The 27,750-nt window shown below is 44.5% G+C and overlaps 1 protein-coding gene and 1 long non-coding RNA gene across 5 annotated transcripts in view; one reads left to right on the top strand and one right to left on the bottom strand.

Moving 5' to 3' along the window:
• Nucleotides 1-20,855: 20,855 nt before the first annotated feature.
• On the bottom strand, nucleotides 20,856-27,475 carry BNIP1 (BCL2 interacting protein 1). Of its 2 annotated transcripts, none has more exons than XM_063349559.1 (6): nucleotides 27,337-27,475; nucleotides 27,117-27,209; nucleotides 26,776-26,867; nucleotides 26,181-26,282; nucleotides 25,326-25,444; nucleotides 20,856-23,229 (listed from the first exon to the last, which is right to left on the bottom strand). In XM_063349559.1, exons 1-6 carry the CDS (start codon nucleotides 27,418-27,420, stop codon nucleotides 23,033-23,035), a joined length of 687 nt encoding a protein of 228 aa, XP_063205629.1. In that variant the 5' UTR covers nucleotides 27,421-27,475; the 3' UTR covers nucleotides 20,856-23,032. The 2 variants fall into 2 exon arrangements, with proteins under 2 accessions (XP_063205629.1, XP_063205630.1); XM_063349560.1 differs by lacking the exon at nucleotides 20,856-23,229 and adding an exon at nucleotides 23,236-23,414.
• The window catches only part of LOC134522188 (uncharacterized), a 9,926-nt gene continuing 9,638 nt past the window's right edge, over nucleotides 27,463-27,750 (top strand). The window contains exon 1 of one of the 3 annotated variants that reach the window (XR_010072962.1): nucleotides 27,463-27,623. This is a non-coding gene — a long non-coding RNA (uncharacterized LOC134522188). The remainder of the gene's footprint in view (nucleotides 27,624-27,750) is intronic. The other 2 variants (XR_010072960.1, XR_010072961.1) reach the window with 2 other exon arrangements.

Below are 27,750 nucleotides of genomic sequence, written 5' to 3'. Positions count from 1 at the left end.
GAACTGCCCCCAGCGCATTCGCGGGAGGTTTCCGCAGCCCCTTCGCACTCTCTCCCCATAGGGCAGAGGGGCAAGGGACCCCCCACCTGCCCCCAAACTGTCCAGGGGTAGCGAGCGGGGCTCCCCACCGCCCGGCTCCCTGCCTCTCCTCTGCCTCAGCCCCAGCCTCTCGGCCGCTTTTACAGTAGTCGCTATCAAATGTCAATTATTGGGAGTGAGAAACAACAAACATTGTAATTCAGCGCAGTCAAAACATCCTCTGAGTGTCTGAGATTGTCGGGCCCGGTGACAAGGCGATTAGGGGAACCTGCAACCTCTCCTGCCTTGGCCATATCGGCCCCATCAGTAAACAGGGATGGAGACAGGGTGGCTGTGGCCCTGGGACATAGGATGAAAGGCTGCCGGTGAATGGAAGCTGCCTGCAGCCTCTGTCCCTCCTTCCCAAGGGGACCAACCTCACACACACCCCGAGGTAGGATTGCACAGATAAGGAGCTCCGACCTCCCTCTTATCTCTGCAAATGGAAGAGGAGCCCTGGGTGCTGCTCACAAAGCCCCTAATGCAGGGTAGACACCTGTCTGGGGCTCAGGGCTGGGCAAAGGGTGGCCTTCTGCCACCCCCCCAGGACAGTGTGCCTCGGGGGCACTTACCCCAGAGAGACAGAGGGACATTGGGTCTGTTACAACAAAGGGGGTCAGAGCCTGACAGCCTGAAGCAAGGACTCAGGGCTGTCTGCTCCTAAGCGCATAGGAGCTGGGGCCAGCCCCACAGTTGTGCACCGCGGGAAGAAGCAAAGGCTACTTCTCCCCCTCATTAGAAACCTCTCTAATCCCAGTATCACAGGCTGCATGATGACTCTTGCCTTCTTCCCACACAGGCTTTGCATTGGAAGGACACACAGACTTCAGCAGGTGCTAGAGTGGCAGCAGGTTAGCCAGAAAATACTCTGCTCTAAGAGGGCCAAGGGTGTCTGCCTTCCTGAGAGTCCCGGACAAAAAGCATGGGAGGGGGCAGGAGAAAGATGGGTTTAAACTCTGGCACTGTTGGATGCTGTGGAGGAGTTGCAGTTTGGTACCTCAGTTTGCCTGATCTGTAAAATAAGTAAAAATTTTCCACTCCACTCCATGACACTGGTGTCACTGGCAGTTGGATCCTGCCATTGCAGAGCTTGGCCAGGATCAGAGCTCACAGGGAGCCCTCAGGAGACAGGACAAGTCCTGAGTTAACATGAAGGAAAGCATTAAGATTAGCTAAAGCTCAAACCACTACTTTCAGAAGCTGGCCCTGATTTAGTAAGTGGTCTACCAAGATGGAGTACACTGAGACTCCAGGAAAAGCCACAGGAAAAAGTACCTCCACACATCAACACAGCCCCCCTCTCCACATACTCTAAATATCCCTTCCCTTCCTCAGATCTCTTAATTTCTTCAAATCTGTTTATTTTCCTCTTGTAATATTTCAGAGCTGCAGCTATCAGAGAATCCAACTGTCCAGTCAGATTTTAGCCTCCTGTTGCTCTGCAGAGGCTGTTCTGGGCACCAGCTTTGGGTCCAATTTCCAGGACTGCGTTCATTCTCAATGGGGATGGATGTACTATGGTCTCTGCCCACACTGCTGCTCACACGCTCCCCCTCCTCCCTATGCTTCCCCATTCCTGTGGGAATTGCATCACGAGCAGATGCATGGCAGGATAAGAAGGGGCTTGGAACAGCAGCCGGAGCCTTGGAGCCAGTTCAGGAAGCGATTTAGGCAGAGGACACAACCGCAGCTGGCTGAGGCCGAGCACAGTGCGGCAGCCCAGCTCTGGCACAGGCACCAGCAGCCCCAGAGCAAGGCATAGTTAAAGACCTTTCATTAGCTGGGTTAAGGGGAAGTGCAAGAGAGATGCACAGTAGGAGTTAACCCCCAGCACACTAATTTTGGCCAAGGAGGGCTCACTGTCTTCAGATGCACAGACACCCCATTGCTACTAGTCCTGTTCTTCCAGGTCTGCCTCACCCCCGTCTGCAAGAACAGCCACAGCAAGAGAACAGCCTCTGCAGCCAGCACAGCCAACAGGGTCAGGCGGCGGTAAAAGGTCTCCCCGGGACTTCCAAAGGCACCCAACGCTGTTGGCACACACCACAGCACGATGATGTTCTCTCCTGAGTCCAATCCTCTCAAAGGCTTAGAAAAACTGAATGCATCAAACTTGCCACATTTCTCTCCCTAAGCTACAGAGCAATATGAAAAGCCTGTGCTTAGAAAACAGTATTCCAGAGGAAAGTGCAAGCTCCTGGCACTTCCCCTGGGAATCTGAAATCAGAGATCCTCTCAGTGTTTGGGGGCATGCTAAGGGGTGTAGGAAAGAGGTTTTAATAAGATTTACACTTTGATTTGATCTTACTGTCCTCTCCTCAGCTTTTTTTGGATTACACTGCCTGGCACTGGCATTCATTTCTCTGGTTTAGACCAGCTTTTTTATAAGCATTCAGTGCCCCAGCTCCACCTGAAGGTAACAGGGCAAGCGCAGCTCAGCCCACTTGTCTTCTTGAGACAAACTGCATATGGTAGGTTTATACAAACTATTTGGAATTCACACAGTTTGTACAGGAACAAGTTGTCAGCTGTAAGGGACTGATACCAAATCCCTCGCCTTTAGCAGTTTTGTAGGAACTGAAGTAATTGTTTTTCCCAAATAACACCCCTGCAGTTCCTAAAGTGCATCTGTGGCCGGAATTTTATACCTTAAATTCAAGGAGTTTTCACATCGAAAGTTATTCTCTGGAGTCAGAATACAAGGAGATATGGTCCTGGCAGGAATTAGCTAAATGTTTCAATGTTCCTGAGAAGCCCAACAGGAAAACAACAGATCAACAACCCTCTCTCCCTAGCCCCCTACTCCTAATTCATCTCACTGACACCAGTTTAGATCAATATCAGCAGTAAGTGATTTCTTGTTAATGGGGATTATTAAGAAGAATCAACACCTTTAAAATGCTACTCCACGTTGTCTCCCAAGTGAGAAAGGGATAGGCTTTCAGGCTGGAGTCTGATTTTTCATTCCTGGGTGGTTAGTTATTGACTACAACATGAACTTAATGCTACATTTTGATGCAGAAAGAGAGGGAAGTGGAGATTTCTCCTAACAGAAGATCAAGCACCGGCAATACATTTGTGAAAGTTAATCAATCACGGTTCAGCAAAGTGACATGGAGTAAGTTCCTTGACAATCACTACCTGTCTCCTGCAGTCATTTTAAACCCTGCCACTCCAGAGCGTCATTCAGTGAGAAAGCCCCATTTAGCAACAAGATCATCCTCGGAGCAGTCGATCAGCCACAGCCTTTCCTAACCTCTCCCTAGTTCATCTCCACACCAAAGGGAATTCCAGTGGTTGTTTTTTTCTACCAGCTTTTCCTCTCTCAAAACAGCTTGCTTTATTATTTTAGTACAAACTCCCATCCAGCCTCAACAAAGGTCTCATGCTCGCTGCTTCCTCTGTTTCATGGGTAGCGCACTGATCAACACAGATTTTTCCTTCCAGGTGCCAACAAGGGATCCGCAAGGATCTCAGACTCCCCTCTTTTCACTTCCCACTGCAGTCCTCAGAAAACACAGAGCAAAAGCACCAGTAGAACTTAATTATTGCTGCTGCTTCTAGCTTCAGTGAAGGGTTGTACTGCCGTGCCTTAGCTAATCAACCAGTTTTAAAGCATCTCTACCATTTCTATCGTAGTACTGCACAGACTTCCCCCAGGCTGTTGCTTGAAATGGCTACTAGAGCCGATGGTCTGGCTGAGATGAGTAAAAATAGGGGAGTTTCTCTGTGTCTGCGTAAAGGAGTTACTGGAACTGCAAATTACATACAAGCGATGTCAATGGAGTCTGGATGAATATACTAAGAGGCAGGGTAAGACAGAAAAACTGTTTCACAGAAGCTGAGCAAGAGGAAAACCTGACAGAAGCTCAGGGAGAGAGATGAAAATTCAGAAAAGCAAAGCAGGGCATTTTTAAAGCAGCTCTGTGTGCTGAGCAATTGATGCACTGACTCCACTGAGACTCTTAACACGCTTGTTTAGTCATCCCTGCTTAAAATAACACCTTTTTTTGGTGTCAACAAAGAAGCATGGGCAAATGGTGGCAAATGGCTAAACCACAGGTCTGTATGTCAGGAGATGTGGGCACTTTCCCCAGCTCCATTAGAGACGGGCATCATGTTTGCAATTGGGCCAGCACAGGCAGACCCTGACTCCTACACAACTGTAAGCAGGGGCTGTGCAAATGCAGGAGCTCACAAATATGATTTGCAGAGATCACTCAATACTTGCCTAGTTTGATGTGCTCAAAAAATAAGTTGTCCAAAAGAAAAACAAACTTGCAAAGGGGCAGAATCTCTTAGTGGCCAAAATAATTTTATTTCTTGGAGTTGAGTAAAATTAATTAGCCCTGGGGAGACATCTGGAGCTAAATTACTATTTGTGGAGATGGGTAGGCTGAAGGAGAAACAAGCATGAATGACACTACTGTACAGTGGGCAAGGTCAGGAGTTAACCGGCTCAAATAGGAAAAGAAAAGCAAGTTTGTCAAGTATTTCAAATTCTGCGAACTGCTCTGACTACTACTTAGTAAGAAACATAACAAACATAATTTAGAAAGGCATTTTAGTTCTAGAACGAACAAATCTTGTAGTTGTACAAATTATTAACTTCCACAGTTAAAAACACTTACTCTCAGAAACATTTTGTAGGTGTTCTGCATATTAAGAATAGGATTTGGTGCACTCTCCTGCCGCAAGAATCTGCCATAGTTTACTTTACCACAGCAGACATTTCCTAAATAGATTGCATTGTCCTCCAGCATAACCTTTGAATAAGTCACAGTCCTGGCTCCTAGAAATTGCCCCCCAAAATCCCATCTTCCTGGCCAGGATTTTTTTGTACTCCTTACTATCTGTGAAAAATAAAAGCTGCTTTCAGAGCAGTCGCTGCAGTCAGTGGAGGTGCAGCGTACAGACATGTACACAGTGCTGGCTGGCTGTCATCAAGAGAAGCCGTTAAAAAGCAGGTCACAAAAAAAAAAATCCAAAACCATTTCAGTCAAATAAGTAAGTTTTTTGTCTTTTTAAGTACCAAAAAAATTAGAATGAAGTCCTACTGCCTGGCTTCAGCAAGTCAGTTCTAATGATATCAAGGAGATGACTTGTGCTGTTTCAGGGAAGGAAAATATAAATCTTGGTTGACTTGAGGTTTCATGTACTGCTTTATGCATTGTGCAGTGTCAGCTGCTGCTTCCCTCTCTCCCGCATACCCACTGAGACAGGTCCAGATCCATCCCACAATTACACACACTTCACTTTACGGACATGGTTAATCCCACTGAAGATTCTCATACCGACACGGACAGTGTACGAGGGCTCAGAGTGGAAGTAGACGGACATGCTGACACCCAGCTACATTTCTGGCATCCTCCCATGCTGAGGCTCTAGTATCCTTCTGCTGTTTATTTCTGGTTATGAGGGTCAGAGGAGTTTTTATACTTGTTCTGGGTTACAGGGTATATCTGAGTTTTTCCTTCCAATTACATGCCCAGAAAGCAATCCATACCCTGTACAGTGGCGAGTATTGCAAGAGTCCCCATCCTACAGCCACTAAACATACAAAGATGCCACACATACAGCCATGCTCAGAATGCAGGTTCCTCATGGGCATCTTTATAGACAGCCCTTTTTAAGCAATGCCAATAAAATTGCTTTACTTAACCCACGTTCTGAAGACATGAAAGTGGAATCAGTGCTATAAAAAGACGTTCTGTCATATCTCTCATCCAACACTCACAGGCATCCAGCGTGCCCGTCTGGGACCTTGGGGTAATTTCTCCTTTTAGATGCACCAGAAAAAAAAAAAAAAAAAAAAAATCAGTGAGAGCTGCTGGTCATTGGCACCTCTGAGAGCCAGGCCTGAGGTGACTATGTTTGTCTGGTTAGACACCAATTTAGAGCCCACCAGTATTTCACCTTAAGAATTTAAGCCTAAATGATTTCTTACACAATGAGGCATTAGAACTGGAAACAAAATTTCCCTATTCAGTCCTCGGCAGTAATGTTATCTATAGCATTTCATTTTCATATACACAAAGATTATTTCCCACATAACAAGATGAAAGTAAATACTTGATATTTTTCCCCACGAAAAAAAAAACCAAACTAAGAGCACCCTTGTGCAGCACACTGGAACAACAGGGACAGCTGTAGTTCAGTTTCCAAATATCCTCTTTGCTAACCACATTTCCAGTCCTATTGGTCTCAATATTCTGGTTGTGAAAACACTGTGCTCTGCCCCTTTGATCAGCTAGTGAAAAGCCCTTTCATGTCTTGCTGTCTTCATTACCTTACATTTTAATTGCTGGCCTTGCATGGGACAGACAGGTGGTACAAGGTCACAACAGGAGATGACGGATGGCTTTTGGCAGTGCGTGTCCAGATTACACATGCTGAAATCAACCTGTGCGGCAGTAACCCATCCTGCTCTGGGGGATCAGCAGGGCATGCACAACACCTGATGGCTACAGCCACCGAATACCTATTTTAGGTCCTATTAGAAAATAATAATGACCTACACTTCTTCAGTTCTTTCAGATTAGCATTTCAAAGCACCACACATGCAAGCGTTACTTATCTGAGCACCGCTATCCCTACAAGCTACCCGGCCCAGCATTTCACATGTTGATGAAATGATACATCCAGAAACAGGGATTTAACTCAAGTTACTTAGAAGATCAGGGAGTGTTAGAGGTGAAACCCCATCCTGCACCAATGGCTGAGCCCTGGTGGAATAAAGATTTCTGAAAAAAAGAATCCATTTCAGATGCCAACGTTATTTTAAATCCCATAAAAATCACTGGGGAAATGGTTTTCCTTTTATGCAGCCAGAGCTTCCCTTATTTTTCCCTAGAAGATGACAATTCAGTGCTTTGGACCCCTGGTGTACAGGAACTTTAATTGTACCCAGAATCCATTTACTTACACTTAGCAAACACATACACCCATCATTGCCATGATACAGAAGGTTTTTTCTCCAATGCATTTGTCCTGCTACCTTCTTGGTCATGTAAGAGTTACACAAGGTTTGTTGCAAGGACAGCTATATCGGATAGTGGGTACCATACTGCTATTTTAGCTACTCAACAGAGAAGGGGTAAGAAATCATAAGGAAGATGACAGTTTGGACTGTATCATAGAAGATACCAGGCTAGACCACCTTACTTGCCCTTTTTGGCCTTAAAAACCTTTAAATGGAGCAAGTGGGCTCCCAAAGCAAAGGCTATATACAAATATGTTTCTAGATGTCATGCAATTCAGTCTCAAACTTGAGTTTAATGCCCTTTATAGCACATAGAAGCCATGATCTCAGTTCTGGTGACACAGGATGCACTTTGGGGAAAGTTAATACCACTGTTCTCAACTTGCTCTGTGTAGAAAGGTATTTTGGACGTAGATCCATTTAAACCTCAGTCCATAACAGACTAGAGAGGGCATTTTGTCAAAGTTAGACACTTATTTGCTCCCAGTAGCAAAATGCACCCTTACTACAAGTGCAAAATTAATTGGTTTAAAGATTCTTCTCCATGAAAGCCAAGTTGGCCCTCCAAGATTTGTCTTGAACAACAGAGACCCCGATTAACTGCAAAGCAGAAGGAAATGTCTCCTGACTATTTTCTCCTCCTCCCCCTGCCTCCCAGATGGCCATTCCTTTCATTTTCTGGGCAGGTTCCTTCCCTTCACGCAGCTGTTCCCGACTGCAGCTGAAATCAAGACATTGGGACTCATTAGCTCTACTCGGTCCTTTCATCCAAAAGTCAATGTGACGTACTCAGGGAGCGTAAATGACAGGAGTCAAGTTTAGACTGAGGTACAGGTGTCTGGGACTGGAGAGGCCATTCAAGCAATTAGTTCCCACTTACACCATCTTGGTTTTTTTTTGTTGGGTTTTTATTTTTTTTATTTTTTTAAGATGAAATAACATCACACAAATTTTGCTGATTTTGGTGTGTACCAGTTGAGCCTCTTCAAAATGCATTAGCCAGATGCTTTCAAATCAGAAGTCTCCTTTGAGACCATTCCTGTTTTATCAGCCAAGATAGCAGCATCCCACCCACCTTCTGAGGGAAAATGAAAATATTTAGAGGACGTTCAAAATCAGTTGAGAAATACAATGTGGGCCACAGGGCTTCATCCTGTATTTTTATTTTTTCTTAGAACCGATGACTTGGTAATTTTTGGGTCACTGACATTTTGTGGAAAACTTTTTGGGAAAAAAAAAAAAAAAGACTAAAAATCACTCTGTGAAAATACAGCTTTGCTGTGATTACTATTCTGCAGAGTGCTCTTTACCTATGCTTATTATTGCTGCAGAATGCACTGCTTGTTGCTTTGCTTTTTTCAGTAAACTCAGAGTTGTCAAGATCTTGAAATTAGCAAGGCCCTGTTTTAATTGTAACTCTGACACTCATTTGATGCAGAATCTCGAGACGGTCATTTAACTTCATGTGTTGCATTACAGAGATGGAAAGTTCAGGTGAGGAACAAGGATCCTCCATCACCCGCTGAACACAAGCAGGCTGCAAAGACACGGACAGAAGTCCCCGCTTCAGAGTGCTTGGATGGAAAAATGCACGGGGTGGGGGGTGAGCGCAGGAAAGCCTTTGCACAGAGAGGAACTGACTTTTGAAAAGAGAAAATGCTTTCTGATGACCTGAGCTAAAGATAGGATGAGCGCAACCAGCAGCTTTTTAAAGCAGCAGATCTCGTCTTATCAGAAGTCCCCGAGGAGGGGAACAGCGCTGTCACCGAACACGGTGTTTTACAGAGCTCTCCCCCAGACATGGGTATCACCCACAGGGCCAGCATCTCAACGAGTCACCAGCCCTGCTGGGGACCTGGCTGTACCCCAAAAGCCTGCAGGGACCTTTCCCTGAGCCATTCCCCCGTTATGCCAGCGCTCTGCCCGGGTACTGCAGGCGGGCACTTCCTTTATCATTTTGACTTCTGACCTTGAGAGGGACAGAGTTCTGCCCTGCCAACATCACTGTTTCCGTCCAGCCCAAACCCCCTCTGCTCCCCGCCATGGGGATGCTTTAAAAAAAAAAAGGGCATTGCGGTGATAGATTTGTCAAGACCAAGGGTCAAGTTTATGTTGATCTACAGGTGTCAGAAGCGTATTGATCCAATGATTAAGGTCCCCAAGAGGTCATCATAAATCCTCAGGGGGATGAAAATACCACATAACTTGCTTGCAGATGTTGCAGGAGTAACCAGATAAGGTAAAGCAACTGCCCAGCAAGTGCTAACAGACACCGTTAGAGCAGTAGGTGATGCCACAATGTTATTTTGCTGTAAGCCAGGGTGGCCAAACCTATAAAAACATGAAAACATCAAACAATTCAAGCCCTTGTCAGGCCAAAATAAGGACATTTGTTTCAGCTTAAATTGGGCATCTTTGGCTTGCATGAGATGAGAACCTTTAGTACAAACACGTTGCCCTTTTTGGTCAGCACTTTCCACGTATTTCCCTGTCAGTTGTGAATTAGACCCACTGCAAAAAATGCTTTTGCGAACAGAATTATTTTAGAATAGAATAATTCTGTTGGAAGGGACCTACAAGGGTGATCTAGTCCAATTGCCTGATTTCGCAAATAGGAAAGCCGTTACATTAGGTGCATATATCTGTAAAAAGAATCTCCTCGTCCTAATTTCCACCTCCTCCTCAGCTAAGGCTGATGCTGAAGTTCTCCAAAGCGTTTGACAATGACCAGTGTGCACACCCTGATCCCTGAGGCCAGGGACCACGTGGACCCTTCCGGCAGTGGTGGTGGTTTGAGGTTTCTGTAACTTGGGTGTTTAAGCCCAGCAGTTACTGCAGAGCATGATGCTCAATCCCTTTATCGTGTCTCCTCTCCCTGCGGCAGCCAGAGCAAGGTCTAATTTTAAAAAGCAGTGATATGGTGCTGTTGCAGTCACACGCGTTACAGTTAGCTGCTGGGTATTTAAATACAAATGCGCAGAAGCTGGTCTACAGTTAAGCTATTCTACAGTTGACTATACTGAGTAGAGTTAAACAAAATGCAGAAAGTTAATTTACTAACTTCTTGGAGCTCAAAAGTTAAAATAGATGACTTGCTAATTTTATTTTTAAAGTAGTTTTAGTATTAATAATCCAAGGTATTTCTCTGATCTAGCCATAAAGTAATTTTAATAAAAACAAGTTAATAATCAAACCCAAATTTTCACCTGACTCCATTCCTTTGGAAGAATAACCCTTAATGTATTAAATCAAGACAGTGCATTTTCCTTTGTGGCGTATTCCAATGAAAATCAGATATACAATGGATCTCCTAGGAATTAATAAATCCTATTGAGACAGAAGAAACTCAGAGTTTAACCAAAAATAATTTTGAGTATCAAACTGAAAATTATCATCCTAGACTCCATTCACAATTTCTCTATAAAAATTATATTCCAATAAAGGGACTTTTTATGAGAGCAAAATGCTTATTGTGAGAATAACGTACAATAAATCAGACTACAGTATATCTTGACTATCCCATGCAGCTCTCACTGTCAAAGCACAAAGTTTAATCATTCTAGAAACGCATGTTGCAGCGTTTTGGTGCTAGCAGTCACTTATAAGCAGCAGAAAACATAACGCGTATTTGTGCTTCCCAACTGGGGCTTTTGTCTGTGTGAGCCTCCGGTCTGCTCCATCAGCACAAGCAGCTCACACGCCTAAGGTACATACATGCTGGAATATTTTGCTGAATAGTGAATTTTGCTGAAAGAGCATATATAGTGACAGTTGTATCACAGGTGGTTTCTCCCACGTGTGACTGTGGACCCAATACTGGAGAAACTTTTAAACCCACCCTTGCTACCTTTATCCACACTGAGCCCAAACATGCTGGAATTTGCATTGTCTTTGTTCTGCTGAGGCCAGCTGGGCAGGGAGGCAGTGAAATAGTGCGGGGCTTGGCAGAACTTTATTTCACAGTGCTACCTAGTGGTTTCTGGAATAAACGATCAGTTTGTCAAAATGTATTCTCCATACAGAACCTCAATATGAAGCAGATACAAGTGTGTATAAAATCTAAAACTCCAGCACTGCCTGAGATGGGTAGGAACTATATATTTACACACTGCAGGCAAAAAAAAGAAGGAAAAAAATGCATAAGAACACTTGTGATCTAATCCCAAGCGTTTCCGACTGGATATTCATACACACACGCACATCAACAACTCCATCCCAACCTCTGGCAGCTGTATCAGATGTCAGGACAAGCATCACCTTTATTTGACAATCAGGATTTTTCCTTTCTCACCATTGCCAGGGATTAGCACAGGAACATGGAGCTAGTGGCGTTCACGGCCTTTCAGAGACTGTCCCTCCCCTTTTCATCCTCTCTCACAGCATCAAGATGTTAATGCCAGGCTCTGTGATCAGATTTTCCCAGATTTCCTGCCAGCATGGAGACACTCCTCAGAAGGAGCAACAAAGCCTCCTCCCCTCCAAAAACCCTTCCATGCTCCTCTCAAACTTTCCTTTGCTCCATTAACAGTTACAGCGGTTGCTGAACTGCCTCCTGCACTGCTTAGTATCATCTCCTCCCTGCCATCAATATACACCTGTCCGTCTATATTGATCTATACATTTTCCAGCATCACAGGTGCCTCGGTTGAGGAGCAGCATGGTTGCCCTGTGTTTGCCCACACAGAAGACAGCACTGCCCAGGTGCCAGGGTGCCAGGTTTAGGTGCTACAGCAGCACAAACAAATGAAGTCCTGTTAAAAAAACTACAGGGCAGACCAAGAGCCAAGCCTGGCAGGATTCAGTGGAAGATGTTAAACCCAAGCATGAGACACAGCCGCTGGACGTGACAGTTTTCCCATATTTAGAAAGGGGAAAACGGTACTTGCTTCCCTGGGCAATGCCTTATGATTGCCAGATGAAAGGAGTCATGTAAGTACTAAGTAGTATTAATAGTCACAGGCGTAATATATATATATGAGAATAATATAGTCAAACCATACTTAACAGTTATTTCCAATAGCAACATTTGTATAATGCCATTGACACTCAACTGCTGATAAGTTGGACACACTTAAGGAATTTTAATAAGCCTTTGAAAAGGTTTAACTGATGTGAATTAAGCCCTGAGATAATTTAGACGCAGGGCTATCATTCTTCAGTTAAAAATAATTGATCTTGAATGTAAACGTCACATCTTACGCCCTAGTGTACAAAGGCAAAGAAAATGTCATTTGTCACCAGCAGAGTCTGGGGCTGATGAACACATTTCTGGAGAACTTGCAGCGACTGTGAGCTGTGCCCGGACCGAACAAGGACCAGCTGCTCTGCTCACCCCCGGGAACTTTTTCTCCTGTGGGGTCACAGAAAAGGTACCTCACAGGAATAAGATTCAGATATGTTAATTAACAATACATGCGTGGTTATTACTACGACACTAAATCCAGTGCCCTAGGCATTGTGGTTGAGTGCAGAAAGGACTGCTGAGATCTTTTGGCTTTGCTCCACAAGAAGAGCTCTGCTGACACTCCCCTCTTGCAGAGGCAGAAGCAAAGTCTTCATCTAGAGTTTAGTACTGAACATAAAAGTTTTTTCTTTTGTAGAGGAGTATTCTGTATTTACTGCTTGTTGTTCAGGCATTATGCTTTCCTAACTGGCAATTTCTCTCCCAAAGCTCGCTATCTTTTCTGGAATCCTCCAACAGACACGTAACGTAATGTCTTTTTGACAAGGTGATAAGACCAGAAGCTCTTGTTGAAATATGCAAACCTAAACATCCACCCACATCTTTATAGAAATTAATTAACTTGCAGTAATGAGAATGTAAATTCCCACTTGCTGTCTTTCAGGACGAGTATTACCCTATGGTCTACAAAGTTATTTACCATTAAGTCTGTGAAAGATCAGGAACTAAGTTTGGGTCAAAGTCTGCAATTACCAAAGATACTCGTGCAAAGACAAAACTATTTTAAACAAACCTGAAAATAAAGAGGATTGTGGGGTTTGTTTTTTCTTTTTCTTCTTTTCCCTCTCCTTTTTTTTTTTGTCTGCTTGGTTTTGAATAAGCAGACAGATTACTGGCACAAACCAGTCTGTGAAAGTTGGGAGTCGCTGGCATTAAGCTACTTGCATTTTTGCTTCAGCTATTTTCAAATATCATCTCTGACATTTAAACAAATGGGAATAACATTATGATCCTCAGCAGCATTTGCAATTTTATATCCAAATGAAAAGAAGCAAAAGCAGCATGCTTTTAAGAACACGGCTCAGAAAGGAATTCTTCATTGTTTAATCCAAAATATACAGCATTGATATATGTATAACAGATCATTGTTATATATATTGTGTGTATATAAAAATGTACAGAACAGGAGAAGGCTTGCTTCTCTTGGAAACACCGAGTATTTGCTATTATCAGGCACAGGACAGGAGGCCAACTGGATCAATAGACTTAATATAGAAAAATCTTATCTTCATTTTGGACTAGCTAGCAATAATGTCAGCACCTAGATGCCCCTGACAGAGTTATCTCCCATCAGCAGCAGCAATAACTATTCGGTAGTTGGGTGCCACCTATTAAAAGCCAATAACCCAAACAGAAAAATTTCATCCTGCTGTCCATTTTGAAGATAAAGGGAACCGACCCAGCCCTTGCTGGTCTTTGTGCATTTATCAGGAGTACGAAATAATGCTTTGCAGCTCGTGTGGGTTTTGGTTTCAAATCTCCATTCCTGTTGGGACAATGCAAACGAAAGAACTTGCGGGTACAATGAGACCAGACCCCTGGAGGGGTCAGGTCCGAAAGCGTCCCTGGATGTGATACTTAGCCATCATGCTGTTGAAAAGAAGAAAGCAAAAAGCTTTCATGTTGTTCTATATATATGTGGTTCTATCTATAGGGCCTGGTGTGCGCTGATCCCCGAGGAGACGTTCTCCCTGCCTGCCCTTTGGGCGCTTATCGCGGGACCAGAGGGACGCACGCAGCATTATCACCAGGCCAGGCTCAGAGCAGCCGAGTGGCATTTTCCTTTCATGCAGCCACCGACACCAACTGCAGGGCAAAGCGCTCGGCAGCGCTCAGCGCAGCCCGCGACCCTGCCTGGCAGCCTCTACAGCGGGGGAGATAAGTGGGATACGCCAGTCAGCTCTGATGTTGCAGCAGGAGACAAAGGTCAGAAGTGATAACATCTGATCAGTCTCACGTTGCGAGGTTAAAAATAGAAGGAAGCCCAAGTGGACGCGAGAGAGTGCGGTGGTCTAAGGTACGGCGAGATGTCACAGCACCCCAGGGAGAGACCTTCACCGGATTTGCTCCTCACAACTCCTACCAAATTATTTTTAATGACTTCATGTGGCTGCATAAGCCTCATGATTCATCCAGCACTTTAGCACCCAAGACATCACTTTGAGGCAGAGGCACAGCTACGATTACTGCAGCTCTTGCTTTACAGAAGTACCCAAGGTCCACGCTGGAACCACGCCATTTTCCTCGACACCCGCGAGCCCAGGAAGGCCAGGCTGGGCCATTCCCGTTCACACGGAGTAAGTGGGAATAGTCAGACAAAGAGAAATTAGCAAGCACAGATGCTCCACGGTTATGATTTTTACGATATTTAACACTTACATAATAGGCTTAAAATGACATTAAAAGCAAACCCAAACCAGAGGCAAATACAAGTAAAAGCTGCTTTTTAAGAAGCATTCCACAGTGTTCATATTTAATGTGTTTGCTTGCTACTGTGAAGACCAAATATCTGCTTGTGTAGAATTTGATACTTTTTATGATCACACGGTGGCAGAAGCTGGGAGTTTATTGAGTGTATTGCTGGTGCTGGTGGGACCAGCAGCCCCAGCCTGTAGCACAGGGGAGGGACTTCAGTCTGGAAAATCAGTGCTGGCTTCGCAGCCCTTAACCAAGTGCATTTACTCGGCGACACACAGACAGAACTAGGTGGCATTTTCCAGTGAACTTGCAGAGTGTGAATAATTATAGACAGTAAAGGACTTGAATATTAACCTTCCCTATGTTACCTGCTACTTGTCAGAGTTCTGCCACAGCCCAGGCAGAACAAAGATCTGGCCGCTGGTTGCATGAAATCCATTTAAAAGCAGTATCAGAATTAACATATAAAGGAAGGAGTCTTCATCTTCAGAATTAACATATAAAGGAAGGAGATTCAGCATCACTGAACTTATAATCAAGATGTAGGAATATGCGCCCTCTAAAAAACCTCAATAAATCACTTAACAAGAAGAAACAGGAAGAACAGAAGGAAAAACCTAGGTCCTTATGGATGTACCCTTATTAACCAGTCTATCTGTAGATTTAGTGCTATTCAGAACATAATATATGAATGAAACCTGATCTTTGTTATTCAGACCTTCACTATCCATTTAGTCAAACTACTGCTCAATTTACAGATCTTTTATGACATCACTGGAGATCTCATATGATTAAACTGCTTCGTATGTTGATAAACTGTCAGCATGGAAAGGGAGCTGCTTTAGTGTTCGCTTTCTGCTCCTGGTTGCTATTTTAACCTTTGCTTTTTAAGAAGAAAAAGATGAGAGTTCTGCAGGAGGTTTCAGAAACCAGATACGGCCAAAGGAAGCAGCAGATTTTCTGTCGTGGCCCCCTGTAACTACAGTGCTGCAAATCCCTGGGAGCAACTGGGGCTCCCCCAATGCTGCCATGGCAGGAGGTCACTCTGCAAGCTGTTACCCTGATTTCAGAGCCTTGAGTCACATTTGAAAGATCTAGTCCATCTTTTTGTACAGAATGTGAGAAGATACAGTCATGCACTTCATTCCTAAATTCATAATTTCCTCTGTAGTGACTGCACTGAAAAGGATGAGCTGTTTCTATCAGTGTGTCACATCAAACTAAGCTTTTGAAGCTTAGGTTTGGATTCCTGAAATAGGAGGCACATGGCAAAAGGCGACAAAACTGTCAAGAAATGGTGGATTGCTTAGGAGAAAACAATCTTTCTGGAAACCAAGAGGCAGACAGAGGCCACAAGCAGAAAGACAGAGCAGCTCTACATTGATGGAGATGGAGTAGCTCCTCTCTGCTCACGGGATTTTGCCCCAAAGAGTGCATTGGTGCAGGCAGACTCACACAGCTGGGCAGCTCGAAAAGTACATGATTTTACTCATTGGCAAGAATTTATAAGTAACAGAAAGATGATACTGAACCCAAAGCATCACTTATTGTCTTCCCATCCCCCCGTTAATACATCTTCATGGGAAAGCAAGAAAGAAAAAACCCGAACAGGTAAACAGTGCATGAATAAGTCTCTGGACCAGTTTCGCATCTTGCTTTCTCTGATTTCACTCATGCTGTGTGTCTCCACTAATTTGAGTGGAGATCTCAGTGTACACCACATGAAGGGCCAGGCCCTAAACCCAATTAAGTCAATAAAGATTCCCAGTCCTTTCCTCAGACTGTAGCTCCCTCTATGTGGGCAAGGATCAAATCTTCAAGGCATAGTTACAGTGTGCCAGCACATCCAGAGCATCTCTCTCTATGCGTCACCTAAAGAAATTGTCACAAACTCTTCCATCGCTTGTTCCTGTGATAAGACTGAAGTCTCAGCTCAGTGGGACTGTCAGTTGCCTTGTTGCACAGAGCAGCCCAGAGCCTGTTTGTACTGTTTTATATAAGCAAGCAGACAATAATAAAGTTTAGTTAATTCCATATAACAGTCTCAGCCTGAAGAAGTCCACAACTAGCTGCAGGGACAGACACCTGCATTAAGCCAGTCCACAAACACTTTGGGTAGCACTAGGATGATGCAAGAGCCCCAGGCTGCATTTTATACAGTTGAAAACCCGGCACAACGGGACAGATGCAGAGATAGCAGAGAGAGTAATAACTAGTTATGTGACTCCCAGTTGCATGAATCAAAGATCCCAACACAGCCCACAACCAGGAGAACATCAGTTTTCAGGAATGGATCATCCTTCCTTGACTGGCACCTTCAGAAGTGTTTATTCAGCGAATATTTGATGTGAGCACAGACATTCACAGCACACTAGGCAACTAGAAAGATGAAGATGACACTGCTCCAGATACCACCGTAGCTAGTTATACCACTTACACAACATGAATTTAAATGATGTGATTTGAGATTTGTTTTCAGGAAGCACTGACATTTTAAATTTCTTTTTCTCCTACCAAGCTTTGAGCAATGCAGGGGCTGGGCTGGGAGGTGGGTTGGGGAGTCTCCATTCTTGGAGATATTCAAAACCCTGGGTCCTGGGCAACCAGCTGTGGGTGGCCTTGCTTGAGCAGGGGCTTTCACCACATGGACCCAAGAGGTCCCTGCAAATATCAACCACTCTGTGACTCAGAAACGCAGATAACCAGGGAAACTGAATGACTACAGTAGAGCAAACTTCCATCCCTATTAAAAGGGATAAGTTTTGAAGCAAGGTTCCTGTTCTCACCAACTACTCTCAGAGAAAGAATTACATCAATCTTTCAGCAATTAGAAAAAATTAATTGATGGGGACTTGGCATTTATGCCGCAGACCATCATGACCAACCCATACTACGGCTGCCGCTCTGCTCTGGCAGCGCTGAGTGCGTTTGGTTGTGGTACATAGCACCTGCTGCCTCTTTGGAGAACTCTTATCACACCTTTAAGGGACAGAAACAGAGCACGCACTCAGGCACCAATTACATGAAGAGCTTGCTGCACTTTGCAGCAATGCACAGTCACAAAGGCACATCTCACTAAAATATTTGCTTAAGATTTCTCTTCTTTACCAGTACAAATAGGAAAGCAAAGGAACATTAAAGTGATTTCCCCCCCCCCCCCCGCAAAGAAGAGCCCCACATATTTGCAGACAAGTATGCACATGCCCCCTGGATATTCTCAGCCCCCAAAGATTCCAGCCTGACTTGCCTGGCTTGCTCTGGACCACTTGGCATGTGATAGCAGCCGCACACATTTGGCAGAGACATTTTTAGAAACTTCCAAGCTATGAATTCACCCTTCCATTTTGGTAAAGCCAGTTATGTGGAAAGCATTTCAAAAGCAGAACTTCAAATACACACTGCATTTCCCCTCAATTCTTAGGGAAATTACACTCTTATTTTCCCACTGAGAGCTATCATAGAATATTTCTGTATTTGCTGATGCTATCACCAATAACCAAATAATTACAAGTCAAACCAAATAAGTCTTTTCAGCACAGTTACACCGTATGTTAAAACTGTTTTCAATTATTTTCCTCAGATCCATGTTTCATTGCAATCACTAAAAGGTGACTTTACTCGGAAACATACACCTAAGTAAACGCTTAGATAGCGGTCTTCATGCTGCACACTTCAGGGACGTAGCGAGGAGATGCCCACAATCCCAGCTATGGCAACACAGGTACCTGGCAGGCAGCTACTCCTGCCCACGGGCTTTCTACCACAGCCATGTACGTAGGAATGGAGACCAGGATCACATCTGCATCCACAGCCCACTAACCATGTGCTGGCAACACAGCTAAATACCCAACAGCACTGTCTGGCTCCTGGCACACCGAGGGTCAACTTCCAGCCATTTTCCCCTTTCCCACAGGTGTTCAGAAAAAGCAAACTGATCTCAGTAGGCTGGACTCCATAGACAGAACCTGACATGGACTCTCAGAAACCAGCAAGCTCTTTAACATCTAAATCTGCTGAGGCATCAGAACTACCCCATCCTCATCGCTAAACGGCTCCAGCTGCACAGAAAAACACCAATAGTCCTTTAAATGGCTCAGCCCCCTTTGCCGGGAGGACACAGGTAGTTAACCACCCTCAGCTGACGAGGAGTTCATTAACCCACAGCTGTTTGATTGCCACCAGCTGCCTGTCTCAGCCCCTGAACGCCACAGCAGGGAAATTTCAATCCCTTTTTAAGCTTATAGTAGTTACTTGCTCCTTGTTTTAAAGGACTGTCATTCTTTGAAGGAAAAAGATTTTCACTGCAACTGTTTTGGGACAATGAACCGCACTATCAGCTTGTGGCCACCACATCTGAATACCTGCTGCCTGGGGGAGAGGAACAGTCCAGGTAGCAACAGGAGCACTCCTGTTGGCTTTCAGCCCTGAACATGTCTCCAGATCTCTTTCTTACTCTAAAGCTCCCCAAACGCTTTCAGCAGTCCTGGAGCTCATGGTCTCAGGAGGCTCCAACCCTTGGCCCTCAAATCACGCCCAAGCCCAAAAGTGCAGAGGGAGCAGAGGCCATCCTCTTCTCACCACCCCTAATGGTTCCGCTGCACTTGTCAGGGCAAACTTGGACAGCGAAGCACCTAAGAAAATGCTACTTTCTTTCAAATAATGTCAGTTTTTACCCTTCAAAACACAACCTCGGGCATGCAGCAGAAGCAAGACCCTGACACACACCATCCTGTGTGATTCAAACCCATCTTCACATTCAGAGGTGGCCATGAAGACAAGCAGGCTGCCCAGAAGGCAGAAGATACAAATAAAAATCCCCCTGTAGACAAAGAAGATCTGCACAGGCCCAACTTTCCGCACTCCCTGGATAAACATTGCAAGTAGCAAACAACAAAAAGCCAGGCGCAACCACCCCCTCTTCCCATGGTACTGTTCCCACTCAGTTATTCAAAAGATCAGATTTAGAGACCTACCTTCAAGCCAGGAACAAAGTCTGTAGATGAAGATGAAGCCAGACAGTACACTGCAGTCTGGAGGGACGATGTTTGAGCACACAGCCATCCCAGCTGTGGGCCATATGGGCTGATTGAGGCATCCCACCACGCCCAGGAGAGCTCCAAGGCACCTTCCACCAGCTCTGCCTCTGCTCCAGCATCCAACCACCAGACCAGGATGCCTACCAAGGCACCACATCTTAGAAATGTTGCTTCACCAAATCACCTTTCCTACCCCAAAGAGGAAATAACATTTATCTCACTGTCTCCAGTGATTATTTCTTTTCAGGTCTGTGGCCCATCAGGACCCCAGGTGCTCTCTGGCTACCTATGGAAGGAAAGAGTTCAAGCACCAAGTGCTGCACGTTGACTGGTTGTGTGCTGGGGAGGGTTTCTACTCTTCCCCTCTCCCAGAAGGTCCAGTTGCCCTTGATCTTTTTTTGACTTATTTCCCTTTTCTCTAAGGACTGACAGTCAGTTTATACAGAGCAGGTAGGTGTGTTTACAAAAGGACTAAATTATTCTTTTTAATGAAATCCGCATGCAACAGAAAGCAAATGTCATAAGGGAGGTCCTTAAAAGTTATTTTTTGTCCTCAGAGTGTTCCAGCAGGTCAAGGTCTGAAAGCTAAAATTTCAGTAACAAGATGAGAACGGAGCAAGACATTTAGCAACAGACCTTTTATTTTCCCCCAGATTGCTACCTTACGATCCCCATCCAAAAAGATAATCCCTTTAAAAAGAACTTTACTGAAAGTCTCAGCACTGTGAGAAAGCTGCTGCTTTTTTTAAGGTTGATCTATGTTCTGACGGGAACACATTGCAAAGATAAACCCAGTGAAACTTCCTGCAGACAGTCACGCTGCATCACTGCTTACAGCAGAGCTCTCTCCTCTGCTTAGCCTCCCAGTATCTGAGAGATTAGCAACAACCTATTTTTATATTGCATCCACATGAGGGGAGGAAATACTGAGGCAGTGTTTGACCACCTGTGTTTGACACGGTACCTACCGTGTTCCAGAAAGATGAGACTGTTTTCAAGCTGGGTGAAAAAAAATAAAGCTGCACTGCTACATCTGGCCGAGGAGCAGTAAGTAGTCCATAAAAAGAGAATTTTATTTGACTGCTATGAAGTTGCAAAAAACTGCACTGCACTGCTGATTTGGAAAATAGGAACTGCTGCACAGCAATTAATTTGAAATGTACTTATAATCTAAATGATCTTCATGTCTTAAATATTAGTTGTATTTAAAGACATATTTTCCAAGACTGGGAGTAGGTGGACATGCTTTTATCACCCTTTGTATGGTTGTACACATCTGTGCAGAGGGGCACAGGGAAGAGCGGGCTCCGGAGAGGGCAGGAGTCTGATGCTAGAGATGATGCATATGAAATGCAACAGCCAGTACCACCAAGCTGGATGAAACTTGCTTCATTGTGGTCCCAACTTGCAGATTACACAACGCTCTCCTTGGTTAGCAGTCTGCTCATCAGAAGACTTCTTCCAAAGCAAGGCTTTTATTATTATTGAAAAGCACACACGCGTTGACTTTGTGCAATGTATCTTTTTTAAGCCGAGTAATTTCTCTCTCATTCAGAACCAGAACATGCACATTGTCCATTTATTTCAATCTTTGTGTAATTGTGTATCTCAGGGAAGGCTATTAGGAAGGCTGCACTGCAATACGATGAATAAAGGATACGGAAAAAGCCACATCCATTCTGTCTCGTTTGCGCATTACAGGACTCCCAGGGCAAGACCCCTCTCTCGAGGCCCATGCAGTAGTGCCCTCTGCGGGATGTACCGATCCCAGTGCAGAGGTTTCCAAATCCCTGCTTACCACCTAGGAAGAACAGCTCAGGTATCAACTCTTCAGGCAGAGCCCACAGTTTTGAACTCGAACAACTTTTTTGAGCTTTGAACAACTTTCCTTGTTTATGCACATAGCCATGCAATCACCACTTCAATTGTCCCACACTTCGGTTTGGACTACTACAACCTACTGCCACTTCTGTATTTAACCAAGCTTGTAGCAGCTGCCAGCAGAAGTGTAAATTGTGACTACTGATGAGATCTAGTAAATTAATATTACAATGACAATATAACTGACTGGTCATCTCTTCTCTCTAAACAGACTATTGATAACTAACTACAACGGTAACCTAGCCTCAAATTTCACATAAACTTATATACCACAATTTGCTTCACATCGTATTTCTTAAGATACATGTAGCACTGCCTTTTAAAAAAGTATACTTCTAACTACTAAATTAAGGCAGTATTTAACCATTCTGTGAGAATTTCCTAAATGGAATGTCAACTTTACCAGTCAGCTCTGACGAAGCAATGAAACAATTTCCAGAGGGGAAGGCAACCGATATTGTTTTGAGAACGTTGCAGTGCAGGTTTTGGTACTTCAAGGAGTACTACATGGAGTGTGGCAGGCTGGTCTTCATACTATTAAAGCACAAGAGATAGGGAAGGTAATAATTGTAAAAGATTTTACTAACTGAGAAAAGATGAACCGTATGAGCAAGAAAAACTTCGAAACACAAAACTTGGCAGTATTTTGCAAATATAAAGTAGTAAGTGGAATTTTATAAAGAAAAGGAGCAAAAAGGCTTTTGATTTCAACAGCTTGGCAATGTAATTCTCAACTATATTGCATGAATTAATAGTAACAAATGGGGCTCCCATTTTCACTTTGTTCAGATCCCTGCCAAGGCCAGCGCAACAGAGCCAAACTGCATGTGTGCTATGCTCCCAGAAAAAACAATCCATAAGCAACCACTCCTCTTAAGAAGAATTTTTATACTGGAAGTTATTCAGGCTCTCTGAATCCATTAGACTGTGTTTTTAAACAAAATTCAGTTTACATGTATACAATAAATAGTTTATTAATGGAATGTATGTGAGTTTCTTTCTTCCGTCCTTCCTCTTACTCTCAGCACCTTACACACAGATGTCAAACAGCTTCCAGTCCAAGCCATGGAAAAAAGTTAATTTCAAGGCAAAACGAAGAAAGGTTGAAAGTTAAGACTGACACCTTCGAGTGCCTCGTTCCTCAAGTGTTTGTCTGGTTCCCCAAACCTACAAGCAAATTGGCATTTCTTCTTTCCACACCTTCTTCCCGAGTCGTGCTCATTTAAGCTCTTCTTCGGCAGGTTGCATGCTCCACAGGAACAGTACGAAAGTCATGCCTGCCCTAACACTCTTTCAGCTATTGCAATATCCCTTTATTATTTTATGTAAAAGCCCTATTGTTATTATGCCACCTTGTTCTGATCTTTTCTAATAGTTCAGTTTAAGTTTGGAATTTTACAAAAACGGAAAGAGTCTTTTTTTCAAAATATAGAGCACCGTGGCCAGGAATAAGGCAAGGGCGAGAAAGATTAGCAGCTTGTCCGTCAGTTCCCTGCGATTGTACTTTGTTATTAGCTTTCGCCCCAATTGAATTGTCCCAGACATGGACTTAAATTCTTCATTTGCTTCCAGGATGGTTCGTGAAGAATTCGCTGAAATTAAGGGGGGAAAAAAAAAAAATCAGCTGGTTGCGCTTCAAAAATACACGACAAAGGATATAAGCATGCAATATTTGGCAATACAGATAGAGCCTGTGAGATCCTTCTGGGTCAGACTGACTGATGGGTAAAACAAATGCAGACTGTGTTCTTGCAGAAGATTTCACAACTCAGTAGTCCTGATGTGCAAAGGAAAAATGTAAAACAAAATAAGAGTACTGAATGGCTTAAAGGCCCTATGTCCCGTTCCTGAATTTTTAATTCTTAGGTTACCAGATCAAATCTAGTCCACATTTTTTATGAATAAAATCAGTGCTACCTGAGTGCTCACTGGAAGCAGAGTGAAGTAAGAATGGTGCTAGAACTACCAATTTAAGAGAGAGAAAGCACCATCACCATCAGTTCTAGCAGCAGCAGGACAGGTCAATGTTTGAATACATTAATTGCACAACTGAAACTGTTCCCCCAAGATGGAGCAGTAAATCAGTGTGATTCGGATGGGGCTGCAGAAAGTGAAAAAGCAGCATGCAGTAGTAAGAGATCCTTAATTATTCAACTCAAACAATTTAAACAGTTTTTAATAGTTATTTTTGACAAACGTATTTCTTTTGATTTGTTTGCTTTTTTTTCCCTAATAAAAAAGAGAAAATCAGCTAGAGGAAAAGTGTGTTGATTGATCTCAACTAAAGACAATTTGAGAATATGCCAATGCAGCACGATGGAACGTCGATCTCTTTCTCTGAGAGAAAAGAAGCAAACAAACAAATGCCCCGAACTCCTCAGCCTTCCTCCTTTCAAATCACTAAATGAAAGCAAAAGCCCAGGAGTCCCCTTTTTCTTATATTTCAGAATGCATATCCTGTATGACAATGAATGCTGGCATATCACTCTATACTGAACTGATTGATTAAAGAAAGGTCAAACTCCAAGCATGTCTGGTTCACAAAAACAAGAATAGTACAAATACGTTTGTAATATTTGCAAACGATTACATCCCATTTTAAAGAGGCATTTTGATCAAAGTCAAAATAGAAAATTTGTTTCCCATCATTAATGACAAAGCAGAGCTGCCCTGCTTCACAGCTGCATATATTCACTGCATACTAGGAAAAGACTCGCTCAGAAAAAAGGGAATTCTAACCACTGATTCAGAATTTGCAGCTGGGTTTTGTAAATGACCTTTGATAGTTCTTCCCTTGACGAACTCCAAGTGCTGTTCAGTGAGAAACAGGGTGAAAAAGTGTCTGCCAAACTGTCTTTTTAATGGGAGAAGAAACATGCCACTTTTGCATGAACAAACCGTGCTCAGCTGCCATCCTCTGATGGGGGCGGAAAACAAGGAGGGCAAAAGTTGTGTTATTTATCCTCATCTTTAAAATGTTCTCTCTTCTGCCTAAAAGCGCAGCCAGTAAGAGGCCCAGGCAACACAGATCCAACTTGTAAATGCTTCATGAATCACCAGTTCTGACAGGTCACTTGATTTATTGTCTTAGGAGTCTAAGCCAAAGAACTGGGTGAAATCTTGGTTTCACAGTCCCTGATGCGCTGCTGACAGAGCAAGTGACCTTGGGTTCAAGTCACTTGATCTCCTCGTCTCATAGTCATCCCAGCTGGAGACTGGGTGAAAACAGTCTTCCAGCCATATTAACTTTCCTCTGTGTATGGACTTGTACCTCCGCTTTCATTTTCTCTGCTATTACCAAATGTATGGTAACCAGGACAGTAGCACAGAGTAACACCAAATGCGCTCTTAGTACTGTGTGAACTCACGTTGCTTTTACAATTGATTTTATGCGAAACTAACCCAAAAGCTCCTCATCCTGCCCCCTCTGCTTTTCACAATCATGAAACAGAAACTCCAGCAAACAGCTCCACGCAACACACATTATTATTCTCTGTTTATGTCCAACGGTTAGAGGAGTTCTGATGGGACAATCCTTTAATTATCATTGTAGTACGTTTTCCTACAGCAGAGCAGGTTTCTACTGTGCTCCATACCATGTCAGTTTGCCTCTCCCCATCCTAACAGAACTGCCAAAAGCTGCTTCAATCATCCAGTCCCGACCCAGACACCCAAATAACATCTGTACCTAGGGTTTGCACGGTCTCCTCACTCTGCTGGACTTGCTGCGACATCATCCTGCTAATGCCCATCAGACTCTCCGTGATGTTACTTGCACTCTCTGCCAGACTTTCTTTTGTAGTCTTCCTGAAAAAGAAAGGGAAAAAGTAAAGCATGTTGGGATAAAATTATGTCTTTGGCAGCAGCATTTTCCCCACAGTACCCAGGGAGCTTAGAACAGAGCTTGGCACCAAATATCTCTGCCAATATACAAAAGCCGTGACTAGTTTTTACTGCATGAGAAATTCAGATTATGTTCACTAAAGAGTCAAAAAAAAAAAATCACAAAATATTAAAGTCATGAACCAAAACAACTGCTAGTGGCTCAGAATCTCACAGGGGCCTATATTTCACCACTTATTTATCCATGATTGTACAACTTCATTAGCTGGTATGGAAGCACTGATACAAACTACCACTTCATTATCCCAGGTATCCTATTTTTTGCTTCATGATACTAAATACACCAACTTTTCAATACAGGAATTATATAAGCTTACATCCAGCTCTGCATGTGAAAACAACTTGCATAATGATCCACTAATTGTTTATAACCATGACTGGAATTAATGTAGAAGAAGGTCAGAAAAACTATGAAGGCTAACTTATCCCTTTTTCCACTTAAGGCATGCCAATGCCAAGAAAACCTGAAATTATCCTTAACAATTTAAACTTCCACAAAAGGTAAATGCACTCATAAAAGAAAAGCTATATTCCAGATACAATTAAGTAACTTAAAAACATTACATCACTTCCATCTAAAACTAGTGAATATAGCACACACTGTTTAAATCTCAGATTGTACAGTGGGACAGTCTAATACCTTTGTCTTAAGGAGTCTCTTCCCTGCAGCAGTTGATCTTTCTCAGAGTTGTCAATAGCAATTTTGCAAGCCAGATTTGCCTTTCTCCAAGCTGCCTGATTGCTGAAATCACAAGAGTACAATGTTGTAACACGACGGTAACATCTTTGAATCAAAAACAATCTTCACAAAGCAATCACCACTGTAAATGAGCACCCTAGATACATGCATGGACTTTCTCTATATTACACCACAGAATAACAATATACTGTCCTGTCATTTCTTCTCCTAAGTGCATAATTTATGGAGCAAGGGAAGAAGAAAACTGTGCCAGCTGTCAAATGACAGACTCCCACCAGCTGTCAGTGACAGACACTCTCAAGCTACCTACCTACATGCTCAACTGCTCAAAGGAACAAACCATGGTCTGGGAGTGAGGACAAGAGAGAGGAAAGCAGAAGGGAGTCCTAACCCTTTCCATTCCTGATCCTCTCCCGGTCTTGGGCAAAACAGCATCATGTCAGCAACTACATTTGCAAAACAGGATGCAAAAGACGCTGTACAGAAGTCAGATTATCTCTGGTTACCCGTAAACAGCACCGGCTGCCCGACCCACCTGAGCATTTGTTTCTTATGGTTTTCCACTTCCCGCAGTAAGGCCTGTTTCTCCGACTCTTTATCTTGCTCCTTCGCCATCTGTTCGAGCTCCTTTGGCGGAAAGCAGAAACACGAAAACCTGAACAACGACCACTGCCACCTGCAACTCGCACACCCCATCCCCGTCCGGGGAGTGAATTAACGGCAGATTGATCCGAAAAACCCCGCAGGCGGGATTATCGATCCGACAGACCAGCACCCCACAGCTCTGAGCCGCCCTCACCTCAGGCCAGCCGCCCCCACCTCAGGCAGCCCGAGGGCAGGCCGGCCACCGGGGCGGCCCCCGGCCGGGAGCCTCACCTGGATACGGCCACGGAGGTGGTGAAACTTCTCCTTCACGGCGGCGTTGAGCTCCGTGAGGGCGCTGAGCGGCCCCGGGCAGTCCCGGATATCCTGGAAGACAACGGCCCGGTCAACGCGGCCCGCGGCCGCCATAGCCCGGCCTGGCCCGGCCGGGGCTCTCCGCGGCACAAAGCGGCAGCCGCCCCGCAGCCCTGGCAGAGGAGACCCGCCGCGGTACCTGCACGGCCGCCTTGATCTCCAGGTCGAACTTGACGATCTCCTGGTGGCAGACCCGCACCGGCACTGAGGCGGCCGCCGCCATCTTGGGAGGGGAGGGGAGGCCGCGGCCCGGCGGGCGGGCGCCCCCTGCGGGCGCTGAGGCGCGGGAAGGCGGCGGCCGCCGCGGGGAGGGCCGCTGCCGGGCCGCGCTGAGGGGCCGCAGGTGCTGTGGCGAAGGGCAAGAGGCTGTTCAGTTTTACAGGGCGGCCCTGTGCTGAGGAAGGCGTACTGTGTTCCCTCCGACCGGTAAGGTCTCTGAGCCTCCGCAGCGGGGAGGATGGCGGGTGCGTGAGGAGGTTGGGGGGGCGGACGACATGAGGTGCCCTCCGTGCCCCTGAGAGGAGGAAAGGGAAGGGAGTGCAACGACCCTTTT

The sequence above is a fragment of the Chroicocephalus ridibundus genome, chromosome 11 (genome assembly GCF_963924245.1).
Source record: "Chroicocephalus ridibundus chromosome 11, bChrRid1.1, whole genome shotgun sequence".
Classification (NCBI taxonomy): Eukaryota; Metazoa; Chordata; class Aves; order Charadriiformes; family Laridae; genus Chroicocephalus; species Chroicocephalus ridibundus.
This window is presented reverse-complemented; position numbering and strand designations above follow the sequence as displayed.

Excerpts from the sequence above, each read along its gene's own strand:
- BNIP1 (XM_063349559.1), bottom strand. The coding sequence starts at position 27,420 with ATGGCGGCGGCCGCCTCAGTGCCGGTGCGGGTCTGCCACCAGGAGATC. Across the intron at positions 27,210-27,336 it reads AGATCAAGGCGGCCGTGCAG|GATATCCGGGACTGCCCGGG; the intron begins GTACCGCGGCGG and ends GTTGTCTTCCAG. Across the intron at positions 26,868-27,116 it reads ACCTCCGTGGCCGTATCCAG|GAGCTCGAACAGATGGCGAA; the intron begins GTGAGGCTCCCG and ends TTTCCGCCAAAG.